General features: G+C 38.3%; 1 protein-coding gene across 5 annotated transcripts in view; it reads right to left on the reverse strand.

Annotated features, from left to right (window-relative positions):
• The window catches only part of Nup98 (nucleoporin 98 and 96 precursor), a 92,966-nt gene that overhangs the window by 68,303 nt on the left and 6,721 nt on the right, over window positions 1-17,942 (reverse strand). For all 5 annotated transcript variants that reach the window (XM_038325377.2, XM_038325222.2, XM_038325313.2 and 2 more), the window contains exons 2-9: window positions 12,742-12,845; window positions 11,865-11,966; window positions 11,588-11,764; window positions 9,147-9,286; window positions 5,526-5,633; window positions 4,218-4,398; window positions 2,269-2,432; window positions 741-878 (exon numbers count right to left, since the gene is read on the reverse strand). In XM_038325377.2, the coding sequence (XP_038181305.1) occupies window positions 741-878; window positions 2,269-2,432; window positions 4,218-4,398; window positions 5,526-5,633; window positions 9,147-9,286; window positions 11,588-11,764; window positions 11,865-11,966; window positions 12,742-12,817 (1,086 nt within the window). In that variant the 5' untranslated portion in view covers window positions 12,818-12,845. The remainder of the gene's footprint in view (window positions 1-740; window positions 879-2,268; window positions 2,433-4,217; window positions 4,399-5,525; window positions 5,634-9,146; window positions 9,287-11,587; window positions 11,765-11,864; window positions 11,967-12,741; window positions 12,846-17,942) is intronic.

Genomic DNA, 17,942 nt, shown 5'->3' on the forward strand with positions numbered 1-17,942 from the left:
CATGAAGCCTACAGTTTTGACCCCAAAACTTCATAAAACCAGGTATGATGGCAAATATTTGCGATCCTAGCACCTGGAAACTGAAAACATGAAAACTAGTAGTTTGGGCAAACTACTCATGAGTAGTACATGCCTGAATCCTAGCACTAAAAAAGTAGCAGCAGGAGCTGTTCAAGGTTATCCTTGGCTACACAGAAGTTTCAGCCAATCTGAGCTACTTGAGACTCTGAAAGAAAGACCAAGATATGAGTTGGCAAAATGGCTAGTAGGTAAAGGTCCTTGTCATCAAGCCTGATCTAAGTTTGATCCTTGGAACCAGCAAGAGAGACTGGACTCCCAACAAGTAGTTTTTCACACTCTCTCTCCTCTCTTCTCCCAACCCCTTTTGGTTTTTCAAGACAGGGTTTCTCTATGTAACAGCTCTGGCTGTCCTGGAACTCACTCTGCAGACCAGGATAGCCTCGAACTCAGAGATCCAACTGCCTCTGCCTCCCAAGTGCTAGGATCAAAGGTGTTTGTTTGCTGCCATCACTGCCTGGCTTCCACAGTGGTTTCCGATAGCCATGTGTGCAATGTGGCTGAGGCATATGTACATAAAAAATAAATTAAAAAATGTAATATTAAAATTATAAATAAAGAGGGAAAAAGAAAAAAAATAGATATTAAATTCTCGGAAGACAATAATCTGTTTTATACATTCATTTAAAAACTTCAAATTACAATCAACTGTCCACACCTACCGAACCAACTGCACCAAATCCAGTACTGGGCTGCCCAAAGAGACCTGTTCCTGTTCCAAATGCTGTCCCAGTGCTGGTGTTTGTAGCCGTCCCAAAAAGACCTCCTGGTTGTGAGGCTTGGGTTACTCCAAATAGGCCCTGGAAAGGGTAATCTAGATTAAAATGAAGTTCGTAATAGCTTTCTTTAAAGTCTTAGATAAGTGGTTTATAAAAGCATGTGTGATAAACACAAAATTCTTGGAATATTTCTTTGCAACAACTCTGAGAAGCAAGAATAAGTTATCCTTCCCAAAACAGCATAAAGAGGTATTACTGTAAATTCACCTCTATAACCTAAGTTCCTGTTTCCAGAATAATGAGCTTCAGATGCTGGGCATGTACTAACACTTTCTATGAATTCTTCTGCTCCAGGATAATCTAAGCTATATATCAAAAGACTATGCTATCAAAACAACAAAAAAATCTAATTTTCTTCTAATGCTTTATAAACTGGACATAATTCATACTTATAATCCCATCATGTATGAGGCCAAAGGAAGAGGACCATGAGTTTCAGGTGAGCCTGAGCACAGTGAGACCCTGGGTCATAAACAAAACACAACCACAAGATTTATAATTCTAAGTGTATTTTATTTACTTAGTAAACTCTGGCTATTAATAATAAGGGACTTTTTAAAGATTTGTTTGTTTATTATGTATACAGTGTTCTGCCTGCATGTATACCTGCATACCAGAAGAGGGCACCAGATCTCACTATAGATGGTAAGCCACCATGTGGTTGCTGGGAATTAAATTAAGGACCTCTGGAAGAGCAGACAGCCAGTGCTCTTCACCTCTGAGCCATTTCTCCAGCCCTATTAATAATATAGGGGATTTAACCTCATTCTTTTGCAGATGGATAATCAGTTGTAGTACTCTTGTTGAAAAATACATCAGCTGTTTTTAAATGTGAGAATTCCTTTCATTATTCTCAATTATATTCATACACCTCATTTAATTTTTGAGATTAATCTTATACACGCTAGATTGGCCTTGAAATGGATACATAATCAATGCTATCCTAGAACTCTGAATCCTCTTCCCAGGCAGTGAGATTACAGGATGCCCAGTTCTATAATTTTGTCTTTATAATGTCAATAACCAGTCTATACTTACAATAGTTTTAACAATCTCATCCACATAGATAATATATTTCGATGATGCATACACTCCCCTTTCTCATTATCTCCCTCCAACTCCCTCTGAAACAACCATTAATGTCACAAGCCTCAAGACAGCAACCTGCAGCCCACTAAGCTCTTAGTGATAGATAAGAAAACTACGGTCAGAAAGAATAAATGACTCATTCAACAAACCTTCAATAAGCAGAGTATAGATCAAGACAAAATCTAGGTCTTCACTATTGACAGATTTCTTGTCCTCCCCAGCTCTAAAAAACTGCTTTGGAGATAGCACTTACAAGCTGAACATGATTACTAGCCTATTACTTAGATTAATAAGTAAGATCTGGCGTTAACCAAGGCCTTACCATAGTATTGGTGCTCGGCTGTCCAAGAGTACTAGTATTACCAAAGGAAAAGCCAGTATTCGGGGTGGTTGTAGCCTGGCCAAATGGTTTGCTGAAGAGACTGGTAGTCTGTTGATTCTGTTGGCCAAAGAGACCACCTGGATTTGTCCCAAATCCAGTTGTGCCTTTCAGAAAAAGAAAAAGAAAAGAAAAAAAGAAACAAAAAAACGAATGAAACTCTCAAACGAGTAATTCAGCAAAATCATGAGCTTTAATTATTGCTATCTAAATTAGTCTATATATTCATTCCTTACCAAATAGCCTTCATTTTCTATCTTCAGTTGGCTCTACTTCATACTATATTAAAACTTTCCTTTCTATAATACCTCAATCAAAAATTCTAGTAAGACTAAACCCAACTTTTCTTCTTGATAAGGAAAAATAATCTATGTTTAAATTAATTTTGACAGAATGAGGCTTTTTCTTCATATCAATATATTCAGAAATAGTCAGAAATACTAAGGTTGAAAAGAATGTTAGATGTAAATTAGATAAATACAATATTTCTGTATACTTATGTGTAGAAAGCTATGGAAACGTTGTAACTTTTATTTGTTTTTACAGAGATAAGTTTGTGGCTAAGGGAGAAATCCAGGCAAGAAGAGATCTGTGGTTTGTTTTAGTTCTTAACAGGGTGACCTCATCCTTGGCTATGTAGCTAAGGATAATCTTGAATTCTTGATCTTTACCTCCTAAATAAGCATGAACTAACCAGACAGCTACAATATAAGCTATGTATTGTAACTTTTGCAAAAGTAGTTATTTTTATCAAGTAACTTAGTCATTACCCTAAATGCTTTCACATCATCTACTGAATCAACCCAGTTACCTAATCAGGGTTTAGAATCTGACTCATGGACTGCTGGGGACTGAAAACGGCCTATATATGCTTGAGATACACTACAAGTACCAGCCCTCTCATGTTCAAAGTACTACAGCTTTTTGCTTTTTTGTTTTCTGAGACAGGATTCCTGTGTGGGCCCAGCTGTCCCAGAACTTGCTCTATAGACCAGGTTGGCCAGAACTCAGGGCTCTCTGCCTCAGTCTCTAAGTGTGGGGATCACAGGTGGGTACCATGTGCCCAGCACTTGATGTACTACTTCTGAACATAACAGCAGTCCTCATGATCCTCCATGCACAATCAAATGACTTCGCTTTCAAAATAAACCTTAAATGTTTCCCAAGCAAATAAAAAGTCATGTCTTGTTGGATGAGGCACACAAGCCTCCAAGTCCAGCACTTGGGAGGCAGAGGCAGGAACGCCTTAAGTCCAAGGCGGCTACTTTGGCCTATGGAGCAAGTTCCAGGCCAGCCAAGTTTACATAGCAAGACTGCCTCAAAAAAGTCAAGCTCTGATCCACTCACATAGCCCTACTGTGTACCTAGAATTCTACAACCCTCTCACCTTTGAGTTTTGCTGGGCCTGGTAGCTCATGCCTGTAATCCCAGTCATCTGAAGGGCTGAAGCAGAAGGGCTTCGAGGTCAACTTAAGTTAGAGTGAGACCCTGCTGCAAAAGAAGCCTCTAAAACCTCAAGAGTTTTGAGGTTCATAGCTTCAAGTTAGGAGATTTTTCCTAAAAGTACATACAACCAGTTCTTTTACCTTCTTTAGGTAGGTTACTAGTCAAATATCAACTACTGAAATAGGAATTCTTTAGCCACTTTCACTTTGTTTGCTTGCTTTTCTGTGTAGCTTTGGAGTCTGTCCTGGAACTAACTCTGTAGACCAGACTGCCTCTGCCTCCTGAGTGCTGGGATTAAAGGTGTAAACCACTGCCCAGTGCCATCTTCACCTTTAACTGTCTCTCCCTACTCATAATTATCTCTATTTTTTCCCATGACTAATGAAGTGAATCATGATTTACTTCTATTTGACCATTCTTTTTTTATGATACAATAAAGTGCTTACTAGTTCCAAAGGCAGTTTTATTCTGACCATATGAAAAGCCTGAATTAGTGGTGGAGGAGCTGAAGAGTCCTGTTGCACTGGAAGTTGCTGGAGAAGACCCAAATAAGCCAGCTGTGGTACCTGCTCCCACTTGGTTCTGTGGGCCTTTCCGGTTAGCCTGATAATCCTCCAAACGAAGTTCCTGAAGGATAAAACACCAAACTTAACATATGGCAAAAAAAAAAAAAATAACTTAGAAGAGACTGTACAACATTCTGTTACAAAGTAACATCACTGATAAAGGGTAATATTGAAGTAGAAAGTAAGTATCCATCTATATAAAACTCAAAGATCAGAGCCAGGTGGTGGTGGCGCACCCCTTTAATCCCAGCACTCCTTTAATCCCAGCACTCGGGAGGCAGAGGCAGGCAGATCTCTGTGAGTTCGAGACCAGCCTGGTCTACAAGAGCTAGCTCCAGGACAGGCTCTAAAGCTGCAGAGAAACCCTGTCTCGAAAAACAAAAAAATAAAATAAAATAAAACTCAAAGATCAGCAAAAATTGGGCAGTCAAGATAGCAATTAAGGGCCAGGCAGCGGTGGTGTCTTTAATCCCAGCACTCAGGGGTAGAGGCAAGCGGATCTCTGTGAGTTCGAGACCAGCTTGCTCTACAAGGGCTAGTTCCAGGACAGGCTCCAAAGCTACAGAAAAACCCTGTCTTGAAAAACCAAGAGTATTATGATGAGGGGCAGAAACAAGGGTACTGGGATGTTAGCTACTGCTTCTTTTGCTATTGTTTTTATTTCTATGCTGTCACTTGATCCTTCCACTTAATAAAAATCTTATTAAGCCAGATAATTAGGATTTTGAATAAATTTACTAAAGACTCAGGTATGTACACATATGTATTCTCACTGCAATGTAAATATCTAACCTGGCCAGGCAGTGGTGGCACATGCCTTTAATCCCAGCACTCAGGAAGCAGAGACAGGCAGAGAGTTCAAGGCCAGCCTGGTCAACAGAGAGAGTTCCAGGACAGGCTCCAAAGCCGGTCTCGAAAAACCAAAAGGACCCCCCCCCCCAAAAAAAAAAAAATCAAACCAGAATAGAATACAAGACAGAAGACCTGTACAAAGGCAGAGAATATCTAAGCCTAAAATAAAGTTATTCATAATAATACATAATCTTGAAAAACACCTTGATTAATGAAAAGCTTTTACTCACAATCAATTTGAACCACATAAATCTTAAAAAGAATCACATATATTTGAAGTTGTTTTTATATATTATCAAAGTATTAAGCCATTTTTTTGTACTTCATTTTACTAACCTCTAGTGACTTGCTCTCATATTCTTTCATAGCAGTAATACACTGGTGCTTGGTACTGATGTTAGTGCTAACTCCAGCTTTGACCATAGTATCTGTACCAGTGGGAGGCTGCAAAGGAAGACAAAGGACATTTCTAAGTTCAAGCTTTTTCCTCTAAATCCAAGTTTCTAAATCCAACTCTCACAGACACATTTTTTTACACCCACTGAACTTTAAAACAATACCCTATTTTTTATGTAACAAGACAGGGCCAAGGGCTGGATACTCTCAGTGGTGAATGCCTGCCTAACATTCGCAAAGACAAATTTTAAAGGGGGGGTTTAAGTCCCCATGAAACACGTCTGCCCATCCACTTAAAAAACACTAATAAGGAGGGCATGATGGCTCATACCTACTACCCCAGAACTCCAGAGGAAGCCGTGAATCTAAACCAACCTGATGGGCTAGACAGTGAGATCTTGTCTTAAACAAACTAAAAGATGGAGCTAGGCACAGTGGCACAAACCTATAGTCTGAAATATTTTGGAAGTTGAAGCAGGATCATTTGAGACCAGGAATTCAAGACCAGCCTGGGCATCACAGTAAGACCCTCATGGCAAAACCAAATTGTTTTGAAGGATGCTTGATTAAAATATAGGGCAACATTTCTGATCTTTCCCCTACATCACAGTTATCTGAATAAACTAATCTTCATTTTTTAAATATTAATTTTAATATTTTAATTATGCTTAATTATGTATTTTAATGTTTAAAATGTGTGTCTCCATGTAGATATGTACATGTGAGTGCACAGAGGCCAGAGACATTGTTAAGAGTAACAGACGGTGCTAAGCCAATCGATACAGGTACTGGAAACTCCCCAACTCCAGTCCTCTGGAAGAACATCAAGTACTCTTAACTACTAAGCCATCTCTCCAGTCCTGACTAAATCAATCTTGGTAACAAATTTACCACAAACTTAAGTATTAGTCTCTCAACTCAGTATCAAATTACATGGTAAAATACAGGTAATATATTCTTATAGATGGTTTTGCCCAATTTAACCCCCAAAAGTATATATATTTAAATCTTTAAGCAGTATCATCTGTCCTTCAATTTCTCCTTTTTATTTTTCATTCATTTATTAATTCATTTAGAGACAGGGTCTCTATGTAACTCTGGCTGTCCTGGAACTCTATGTTAACCAGACTGGACTTGAACTCGAGACAACTCTACCTACCGAGTGCTAGGATTAGTGGTGTGAGTCACTACACCCAGCTTTATTTTCTGCCACAATATTCTACATAGTCCACACATGCTCTTGAAGTTCATGGTTTAATTCCAAGGCCCATAGCTCAATGCCCCTCCCATCCACTCTATTGTCCCATTTTTCTATTCCATCCAAGGTTTTATTGTTTCATAGATAAAGACTACTGATAGACTGTTCTATATATCTCTATGAAGAAGTCTTACTTTCAGTAGTTTCTCTATGGTCTGTCCATTATCCTTTACTTCTTATAAAACAGATGGCTACTCCAATTCTGCTTTAGAACAGAAAATATTGACAGACACTTGTTATCCTAGCACTAAAAAGTCAAAGCAAGATCGCTGAGTTCAAGGCAAGTCTGAGCTAGTTAGTACAACGTCAGCCTGGATTACACAACAAGACCTTGCCTCAGCAATTCTGCTTTATATGTGCTACCATAATCAACACTGAACACAAAGTTGACTGAAGTGAACATAATTCTAATATACATCATGACACAGATGATGGTTCGCACTGAAGGTGAATTTCAGCTCACTGGTAGACTGCTTATTTACCACGCATGAGACTTTGGCTTAATGCTCACCATGGCAACAAAAAGGGAGAATTAGATTTTGTTTGTTATTTTTTTAAGACTAGGTTTCTCTATGTAACAGCCCTGGTTGTCCTGGAACTCACTTTGTAGAATAAACTGGACTCGAACTCACAGAGATACACCTGCATCTGCCTCCCAAGTGTTGGGAGTAAAGGTGTGTGCCACCGTGTCTGGCTGGAAAATTAGATTCATGTATTCTTGTATACTATAAAATCATCATGTATACCATTTCTTATATACTATGAAATCATTATGAGTAAAATTTTTACTATTTATTCTGTTTGCCTGCACGGAGGAAAAAGGACAACTTACAGTTTTTTTTCCTTTACTATCGAGTTCCAAAGATCAAACTCAGTTATCAGACTTGACAGCAAGTGCCTTTACCCACTAAGCCATCTCACTAGCTCTATAAAACTATTATTACTATTTTAAATTCTTGTTTTTTCCAGGGTGAGAAACTAGAGAAATGGCTCAGCAGTTACAAATACTGACTGTTCTTCCAAAAGACCCAAATTTATTTTCCAGAACCCACATGGTGCTTCACAACTTGCTGTAATTCCAACTCCAGAGGATAATACCTTCTTCTGGCCTTCCAGGGCACACGTACATAAATGAAGATAATACCCCATACACGCCTTTAATCCCAGCATTTAGGAGGCGGAGGCAGGCAGATCTCAGTGAGTGTGAGACCAGCCTGGTCTACAAAATGAGTTCCAAAACAGCCAGGACTGTTATATAGAGAAACCCTATCTCAAAAAACCAAATAGACAAAACAAACCTAGTATCAAGACAGAGTCTTACCATACAACCCTAACAGGTCTAGAATTTGCTATGTAGACCAGGTTGGCCTCAAATTCACAGAGCTATGCCTGCCTTTTCCTCCTAAGTTCTGTTATTTTAAAGGCATTTGCCACCATGGCCAGCCGCAAACTGTGGAAACCAGGGAACGAAGAAATGGCTTTGCAAGACAAAAACGAGTACTTGCTACTCTTGTCAAGGAACCAGATTCCTCTTTATTAGGTAATTCCACCAGAAAACACAGACTTCATTTATTTATTTTGGTATTTTGAGGCATGGTTTCTCTGTATAACAGCTCTGACTGTCCTGGAACTCGCTCTATAGACCAGACTGGCCTCGAATTTACAGATCTACCTATCTCTAAAGTTGAACAGAAAGTCTGTATTGCCCACTGATGGCTGCACAAGGAGCTTGCCCAAATCATGCAGCATGAACCTCACTGACCTTTGTCTTTTATGCACAAAACAACATCCTGGTTAACACACTCCAGCTAGCAAGAACAATTATCGAGAAATAAAAACTATAGAAGCAAGCAAAAAAAAAAAATTAAGGTTAGTATATTTAAGAATTTTCCTGGATCCTAATCTTTGATGGATTAGGTCTGTTTCTGTTTCTGACCAATGTTGGAATCTATGTGTGTGTTGGGTTCTGGGTCAGAATAGTGCCTCCAAAGTGCTGTTAATTGTGCCAAGGTCTTGGTGCCTATTACAACAGCACCAGATGGAGGTTCGCAACCATCTGTTACTGCAATTCCAAGAGATCAGGATACCCTCTCTTCTAGTTTCCCTGGGTACTGGCATGCACATGGCGTACATTCACATATTTAACAAATATTCATATACTCAAAATAAAATAAGTAAATCTTATTTTTTTAAAAAGCCAAACTATGACATATATTACTAGAGACAGGAGCAATCTAACAATACATTCTACAAAGAAATACACAAATGGGAAAAAAAGAAACATTCTGGAAGAAAATACATACATTAAATTTAATGGTAGTTCCTGTAGGTGCTGCTGTAAAACTACTTGGCCCAAAGAGGGAGCCAGATGTGCTACCAAAAGGGTTAGAGGTGGTATTTGTAGTTCCAAAGAGTCCTCCACTGCTAGTACTTGCTCCAAAATCTATAAATTAGAAAGAAACAATCTTTAACACACCTTGGAAGTAAGGCAGAGTAATGGCAGCTGCACTTTCATACTGTCAAATATTCTTTATTTCTCCTGAACAAATTCATTTAAGCAATGTCTCATACCAACACTTGCTTCCAGGCTACAACTTTTCAAGATAAACTAATCCAAACCCAGGATTTAGCTACATATGCAGGAAGTTCGTATAAAGACAAGACAGAAAAGAAATTATTTTATCTTGTTTCTCCTTTTCTTATTAAGAATGAATGCTGAATAAAACTGTATTTCTAAAAACATCTCATAATAGACATTACAACAGCACAGTATGTTTGTTTAGCTATAATTCGTACACCCATATATTATGAGAATATTTTGAACATATGTCCTATAGAAGCAATTATAGACAGGTTAACATAAAATGACTCCCCTAAAGAAATGCTAAATCAGAGGGCATTATTGGTCCTTTTACAGAAACTAATTCAGAAGCAGAAGAACTTGGGAGGCTACGTCAGGAATGCTTCCAGTTCAACACCAGCTTGGGCTGGTTACACACTAAGTTCCAGACTAGCCCAGACTACAGAGTGAGAAGATACTTGTTTCAAAATGCAAAAAGAAACTAAATAGAAATAGCAGACTCTACCTAGCAAGGCATACTGGCCCATGTCTTTAATCTCAGAAGGGAGACAGAGGCACGTGGATCTTTGTTTGAGGCCAGCCTGGTCTACATAGTGAGTTTCAGGTCAGCTAGAGCTACAATGTGAGAACTTGTTTCAAAGAAATTAAAAGAAAAGAAATTAAAGTACCTTTCTTTTTTATTTCTAATGATTTCTTTCTCTATTTTATGTCCATTGGTGTTTTGCCTGCATGTATGTCTGGGTAAGACTGTTGGCTCCACTGGAACTGGAGTTACACAGTTGTGAGCTGCCATGTTGATGCTGGCAACTGAACCTGGATTCTCTGTAAGAGCAGTCAATGCTCTTTCTCCAGCCCCAAGACTATGTTTCTTAAAATATGAGAAGTCATATAAGTGCCAGAAATGTCAGTAAACAAGAAAAATTTATCTGCCAGTATTTAACATTAAGTGATATACTAATAACCATTATGATCAATTTGACTTTTCATTGGCAAAAACTATCATTTCTAACTAACTCTAAATATATAGTTTAAAGTTAGTTGGCTAGTTAGCCACTCAGGTTCTTGTACCATAAACAGCATCATCTCACAGGGCACATTAGTGGTTGCCTTAAAGTACTCTATAAAAACGTAGTCCTGGGGCTGGAGAGATGGCTCAGTGGTTAAGAGCATTACCTGCTCTTCCAAAGGTCCTGAGTTCAATTCCCAGCAACCACATGGTGGCGCTCAGCCATCTGTAATGAGGTCTGGTGCCCTCTTCTGCCTTGAAGGCATACAAGCAGAAAGAATACTGAGAATGCTGTATACATAATAAATAAATATTTAAAAAAAAAAAACAAAAACGTAGTCCTGGTCACACGGATTTGAAGAGTTAAAAAACATCTGCCATGAGCAAGGAATGGAGAGGTAATCAAAGCATATACAGTATTTCTCATTCTTGGTGCTCCAGTCTCTTTGTTTATAAATTTGAGGCAAAGGTAAGGAAGGACAGAGTTGTCTTTATAGTACAAGACCACTGACCATAACACATTCTTGACATCCTGTCATCATAACTTCAATGATACTACCCAGACCTGGCTTTTCATCCTATGTCTGGGTGTTCAATATCAGACCCCCACACATACCCTCTGTGGTTTTTTTTTTGAGACACAGTTTCTCTATGTATCCCTGGCTCTCCTGGAACTCACTTTGTAGACCAGGCTGGCCTTGAACTCGATATTCTATGTCAGGCCTCTCTTTCTCTCTGCATCCATTATAAATACTAGTGCTTTAATTCCCCTGTCCTTTAAGAGATATATTTACACTGGGCAGTGGTGGCGCACGCCTTTAATCCCAGCCAGCACTTGGAAAGCAGAGGCAGGCAGATCTCAGTGAATTCAAGGTCAGCCTAGTCTACAAATCAAGTTCCAGGAAACCCAGGACTGTTAGACAGATAAACTCTGTCTCGAAAAACCAAAAAAAAAAAAAAAAAAAAAGAGTGAGATATTTACTGCCATCTTTTCTAGCCTACAAAACTCAATACATTTTCAGGTTCTCCTATTTTCTGGTTTTGACCACTTGGTGAAACCGGACATAAGTGAACATAGAGCAAAGAAGAGGGAACACATTCAATAAACAAATCAAATATTAAACTATCAGAAGTACAAAGAATGGTGTCCTACTTACTCCCAAAGCCAGTTGGTTTATTTTGTGCAAATGCATTGTTCTGGGATGAGAAAAGACTGGTCCCTGTACTTGCAGTTCCAAACAAACTATTTGATGTTCCTGTTGATGTACCAAACCCAAAGCCAGTGCTTGTGGAAGTTGCTGGCTGGCTGAATGAATTGGTACCAAATAAACCACCTGAAGAGATGAAAGTGGGAGAAAACAAGTTTATGTAGTCACCAAGTGGAGTTTTATACCAGCTACTATAAACAAATGTATTCCAAACATAATTCCTTACCTGGTTTGGTCTGTGAATTTCCGAATAAGCCTCCAGTATTGTTGCTAGAACCAAATGCGGATGTTCCAAATGCTCCTCCACTAGTAGTACCAAAGCCAGTATCTGAAACAGCAAAATCCAGGGTCTATGAGTAAAACAGTTTTATTATTTCTTTTTATTTTATTATCAGTATTTATTTATTTTGATTTATTTCTTATCTATTTATTTACTTATGATTTTGGAGACAGGGTTTCTCTGTAGTCTTGGCTGTCCTGGAACTCACTCTGTAGACCAGGCTGGCCTCAACCTCAGAGATTCTCTTCCTCTGATTCCCAAGTGCTGGAATTGAAGGCCTGTGCAACCACTGCCCAGCTACATTTTAGAACACTGCGTTAAGTAGAACCACTAATACAGTTTGAAGTCTTTCTCAAATTTTCATAAAATTACAAGATAGAAATTAAGCCAAGATATTTTACTTATGATTTCCATAAGAACATGAATTTTAAGTCAAAAGGTGTGGCTTTCCACCATCACAAGGTGCATGCAGCCCAGTGGCAGAGTATCTGCTAAGCACAAGCAGTGGAGGGGAGCGACCTCAAGCACAGGAACAGTGCTCTCTACAATTAAGATAACCACAATAATCCTTCCTCTGAAGGATTTTCTCAGATCTACTTCTAGATCATGTCAAGTTGACACAAAACTACCATAGCGGCACATACCTGTAATCCCAGCACCTGAGAAACAGAAACAGGAAGATTGAGAGCTGGAAGACTGAGCGACATAAAGAGTTGTGAGTCGGCTCAGGCTACAGTGATACCAGTCTCAAAACAAAGCAACTGAACCAGCAAAAAGTCAAATTAAGACATTTTCTCCTCTATCATTATTTTTCAAAACTTACTTTGTCCAAATGTTGAAGTTGTGCCAAAGCCCCCTGTCCCACCCCCAAAGGGGGTTCCAAATGATTTGTTAAACATCTTCAAAACAAGTGTTTGCTTCAGAAAGCTGTAAAAGAAAAGTTACTCTTTTGAGAAACCACAGAAAGTAATTTGTTTCAAGAAATCTACCATTTTACAAATATTAGTTAGGCTCATAATAATGACTACATACTGCTCTTATTCAATATTCTAAAATCTTGAATGAATAAATTAATTAAATTAAAATAGTATTTAAACCAAATATAATACATTATAACCTATGAAATGCTCATTAATCTACATACTTCCTAAAATAAACTAGTACTATAATGTGAGATTGAATTTCTGATCCTACCAATGACCATCCCCTTAAAATGTTTTTCATATATGTGTGCTGAATTGCTGGGCAATTTAACTTTTCTTACTTTTAGTGCATGTATTCCTGCAAATGCCACAGCACATGGCATGAATGGAGGCGAGAGGGTGGGACAGAAATAGGGTCTGGAAGTTGAACTCAATTCTGCAGGCTTGGCAGAAAGCTGGGACATCTCACTGGCACCGTTTTTTTTTTTAATTTTTACTTTAATTACATTTTAATATCATAATACAGATCAGTACAGACAGTACACATGAAGCTGCGGGTTTGCTCCCCAGCACTGGACGTGATGGCACACACCCATAATCTTAGTACTCTGGAGGTGGGAATTCAAGGTAATCTTTAGCTATCAAAATCAGTCTAGGTTACATGAGACCCTGTCTCAAAACAACAAAAACAATACTTGTCAAATCTATGAGGATAGGTTTTGATAATAATCCACTTAGGAGATTTACAGTATGTGCATCAAAAATTACGACCATATTCTGTTATCCCAACTATCTGAAATGTTTCCCTGGCCAGGGCTGGAGAGAAAGCTCAGCAGTCAAAAAATAAACAAAAAGCTGGGAGTGGTAGCACGTCTTTAATCCCAGCACTTGGGAGCCAGAGGCAGGTGGATCCCTGTGAGTTTGAGGCCAGTCTCGTCTACAGAGAGAGTCCAGGACAGGCTCCAAAGCTTCAGAGAAACCACTTCTTGAAAAACCAAAAAGTGTACCTACTTACTAGTCTTAAAGTTAGAGATTCACACAGGCAGCACTAGCGCACACCTTTAATCCAGCACTCAAAGGCAAAAGAAAGTTAGTATCTGAGTGTTTGAGGCCAGCTGGTCTACAGGGCAAGTTCCAAAGCTACATAGAAACCCTATCTATAAAGACAAAAACAAAACAAAAAGCTAAAGGTTCACGTAATCATCATTTACTTTTCAGAAATGAGATCTGCTTTAAGTTCCCTACCTTTATTTTAGCCAGATGTGGTGGCACAATGTTTGTAAACAGTGTAACAGGCAGGATTGCTGGGACTATACAGAAAGCCCTAAACATGCCCCCCACAAAAGCCAAAAGATTTGAATAGCTATATTAAGGAAAAAAAGATGTGAACAAGTTTGTTAGCAAAAAATAGATGGATGGTAAATTCATCTTTTCAAAATTTTTTTCAAAATTCTGTTTTATAACATAAACAGTTCAAGGACAGCCTGGACACATGAGCCATGTGTCACCCAAAACAAGTGCTATCCAGTTATGTCCATTTTGCCAGGCACCTCCATTTTTTTGTGTTTTTGATTCTTGATACAGGTTTAGTCACAAGGCTTGAGGTTATATATATAGGAAGTTTAGATTTGTAAAACAAGTGTTGGGAGATGTTTGTTATTTGTCATTATTATTATGTGCTAATTATAACCGTGTTAGCATATTTTGATCATATTTATCCCTCCCATATCCCTATTACTGTGAGCTGTATGGCCTAATTTTGAATCAGCATATGACTACTCAACCAAGGTCCTCTGAGACCATTTCTCACTTGACAAAGACCAGTGAACCTCAGGACAGCACAGAATACTCCTGGGACCGAGCAAGCAGCACAATCTCCTTTCTCATAAATATTGATGATCCTCTTGGCAGTTTTTGGTTTTACTTTGTCACCTTTACTCTGACACATGAGACAGATGTGATCATTCCTAGAAACCTCTTTTTTTTTTCTCAAATACTTTCCCCCTAAAATTCTTTGGGAACTTAGGTTTCTTATCTGGAAGTATCAGCTCTCACCCCAGACCCTGGGAACTTTCCTGTTTCAGTGCGAACAGGATCAAAGACACATATTAATTAATTAATAAGTTAATGGGCACATATAAGCAACACAGGGGACATTAACTATGTCTTCTAATTCTGGGGAAAATTAAGATGGAAAAGAGTGTCTTATTAAAGTTCACTCTTTATAAGGAGGCTTCGGTGACAAGGGAACAGTTGAAGAAATACAAGCTAACTGTATGGAAGTAGCTTATGACAAATCACTCCTATTTCCATAAAACAGGCTTTAAGGTTTTAACAATATGGCTGTTTTTGAGAACACGTGCCTATATTTATCACATTTTAGCTATAAGAACAGGATCTGTCTGGCTTGATATTTAGCCAAGTTAACAAAATGCTAAGCATTGTCATCTTTGGTTTAAAAGTTGTTTTAAGGCAAAATAATATTTGTTTCTGCTTAGGTTAAAGCTGGAGGATGGGAAAAACAGACTTGTTTTTGAAGTAGAAAGAGTGCTTGAGGTATTCAGGAGCTTGTATGAAACTTATCTGGTGATCAGACACTTCTTCCCCATCTCAGGACCTGAAACTGGCTGCAGTGGGACCGCCACACTGTCTTTTTGTTTTGTTTTGAGAAAAGTTTTCTCTGTGTAGCCCTGGCTGTCCTGGAACTCACTCTGTAGAACAGGCTGTCTTCAAACTCAGAGATCCACCTGCCTCTGTCTCCTTAGTGTCAGGATTAAGAGGGTGCACAACCTCATCCAGCAGCCAGGTACTTTCTTTTCTTATTCATTCCCACACACAGCGAACCTGTTCATATAAATCTGACATCTACTCAAGGGACATGTCACTCTTTTTAAACTTAACAAATTTTCCTCTGTGAAATGTACCCTTATAGATCATTTTAATTGTAATGTGTGCATTTTAGTTGTAATTTGACTCTATACACCTTAAGTTCTACAGCTCCCAATCATCACCATTTTACTATTAATAATCTTACCCTAATACATTATACACTCATTTCACAAAGGGATTTTAAGTAATAATACCCTGGAAAATACCTCAACATCTACAAATTCATTTACATTTTATCTCAACAACAATGAAAGAATGTTGGCATTAGCTATCACTGCTTTTATCACCTCTCTTTTGCAGGTTAGAAAAAAGAAGAATCAGGTTTTACTAAATTTTACAAGGTCAAAAAAGTAGAGCTCAAGTTTAACCTATCTAACTTTCCAAAGACACTTTCAATCACAGAAAAGTAACAGACAATAAGCAAAACCATACTAAAGCATATTAAAGAAATTCAACTGCTTCAGATCTAAGAACAAAAAGAATGAAGGCAACAAATGCTTTTAACCCATGAAGCATCTCATTCAAATACAACCTATCTTTTCATTTTGGAGATTTGGAGATAGGGTCTCACTCTGTATCCCTGACTGACCAAGAGATCCGCCTACATCTGCCTCCTAAATGCTGGAATTAAAGGTGTAAATCAGAATATCCACTCAACTTCTTCAGTTCTGACAAGACTGAACTTGGTTTATTCTCATTTACCGCATTGAATAAAATCTTTTCTCTAAAATTATCACAACAGAGGCTAGGAATTTAGCTCAGTTGGCTAAATTTGATCCCCAGCATAAATAAAGAACAGTAGCATGTCTGTAATCCAGCATGTAGACTTAGAAGGATCAAAAATTCAAGGCATCCTCGGTAACACAGATCTTATGTCAAAACGAGCCACAATAGAAACAAAATTACACTGAAGCAAATTAAGATCAGACAAAACCTCACAATCTGTCATAACCACAGAAACTGAAGAACAGCAAACTGGGTAAACTGGTGCTCACCTATAATGCCAGCACTAGAGAAGTGAAGGAAAGAGAATCAGTTCAGGTTCAACCTCAGCTACTCAAGTGAGCTTGCGGCCAGCCTAGGCTGAGGCCCAATCACAAAACAAAAACTAGTGAATATAGACAACTCTGCTCTTCATCCGTTTTTCTAACTCTGCTGTGTAATACCAGACTCAGTGAAAACTTTATTCTTGCTGCTACCAAACAACTCAATTCACTCTGTAAGCTTCAGTCTGCTACTTTTTATAAGCCTATGATAATTCCATCTAGCAATGGCATTCTTCTAGACATCCACAGCACAATATAAACTCTCGGCACATATCTATCTTGACCCTTACACTTCCTGGACACTGTGAAAGACCAAATTATGCAGACTTTCATTTAGGACTGTAGAAGATTTGCTGTACCAGCTGCTTGCTATACTATAAGATAATCTTCAGCTGTCAGTCTTTTTCAAAACTGCCTCCACTGAAGATTTACCTCATCTGTGGTCATACTCTCTTCCTGTGACAGTCTAAATCCAAGGCCAATGCTAAGATTCTTGGCCCCAGCTAAATACAGGGCAGATAATTTTAGCTTTTTAATTTTCATAGGATTGGTTGACGCCTTAACCGGGATACCACAATAATTAAAAATATAGCTTAGGGCAGAGTGATTGCCTAGTCAGAAAGGGTCCTAAGTTCAATTCTCTTTTACTAATAAAAAGAAAAACAATCAATATATAAAAATAAAAGAAAAATAATACATTAAAATAAAGATAAAGCTGGGAGGTAGTGGCACATGCCTTTAATCCAAGCACTTGCAGAGACAGACAGATCTGTGAGTTTAACACAACTCCCTTTGCTATAGAGGGAGTTTGAGGACAGGCTCCAAAGCTACAGAGAAACCCTGTCTTGGAAATAAATAAATGAATGAATGAATAAACAAATAGAATGAAGACAGTAACAAACAGGCGAGAACAAATGTTAATGTTTGCCTATTACTTTAATGCCCTACGTTCTATCCCTATCACCATGTATGTTCAATCATCATCACAATACAGTATTATATCTCCCATTTCTTTCACTTCTCTTACAGGTGATGATACCAAGAAAATTTCCTAAGCCAATTAGGACTATGCTAAGTTCAGAGACTGCTACAAAAGGAACTCAAATATATCCCATTTACAATGAACCTGTCAAAAGAGAGACAATCTTTTGTTGTTGGAGACAGGG

Source organism: Arvicola amphibius, chromosome 1, assembly GCF_903992535.2.
Source record: "Arvicola amphibius chromosome 1, mArvAmp1.2, whole genome shotgun sequence".
NCBI lineage: Eukaryota > Metazoa > Chordata > Mammalia > Rodentia > Cricetidae > Arvicola > Arvicola amphibius.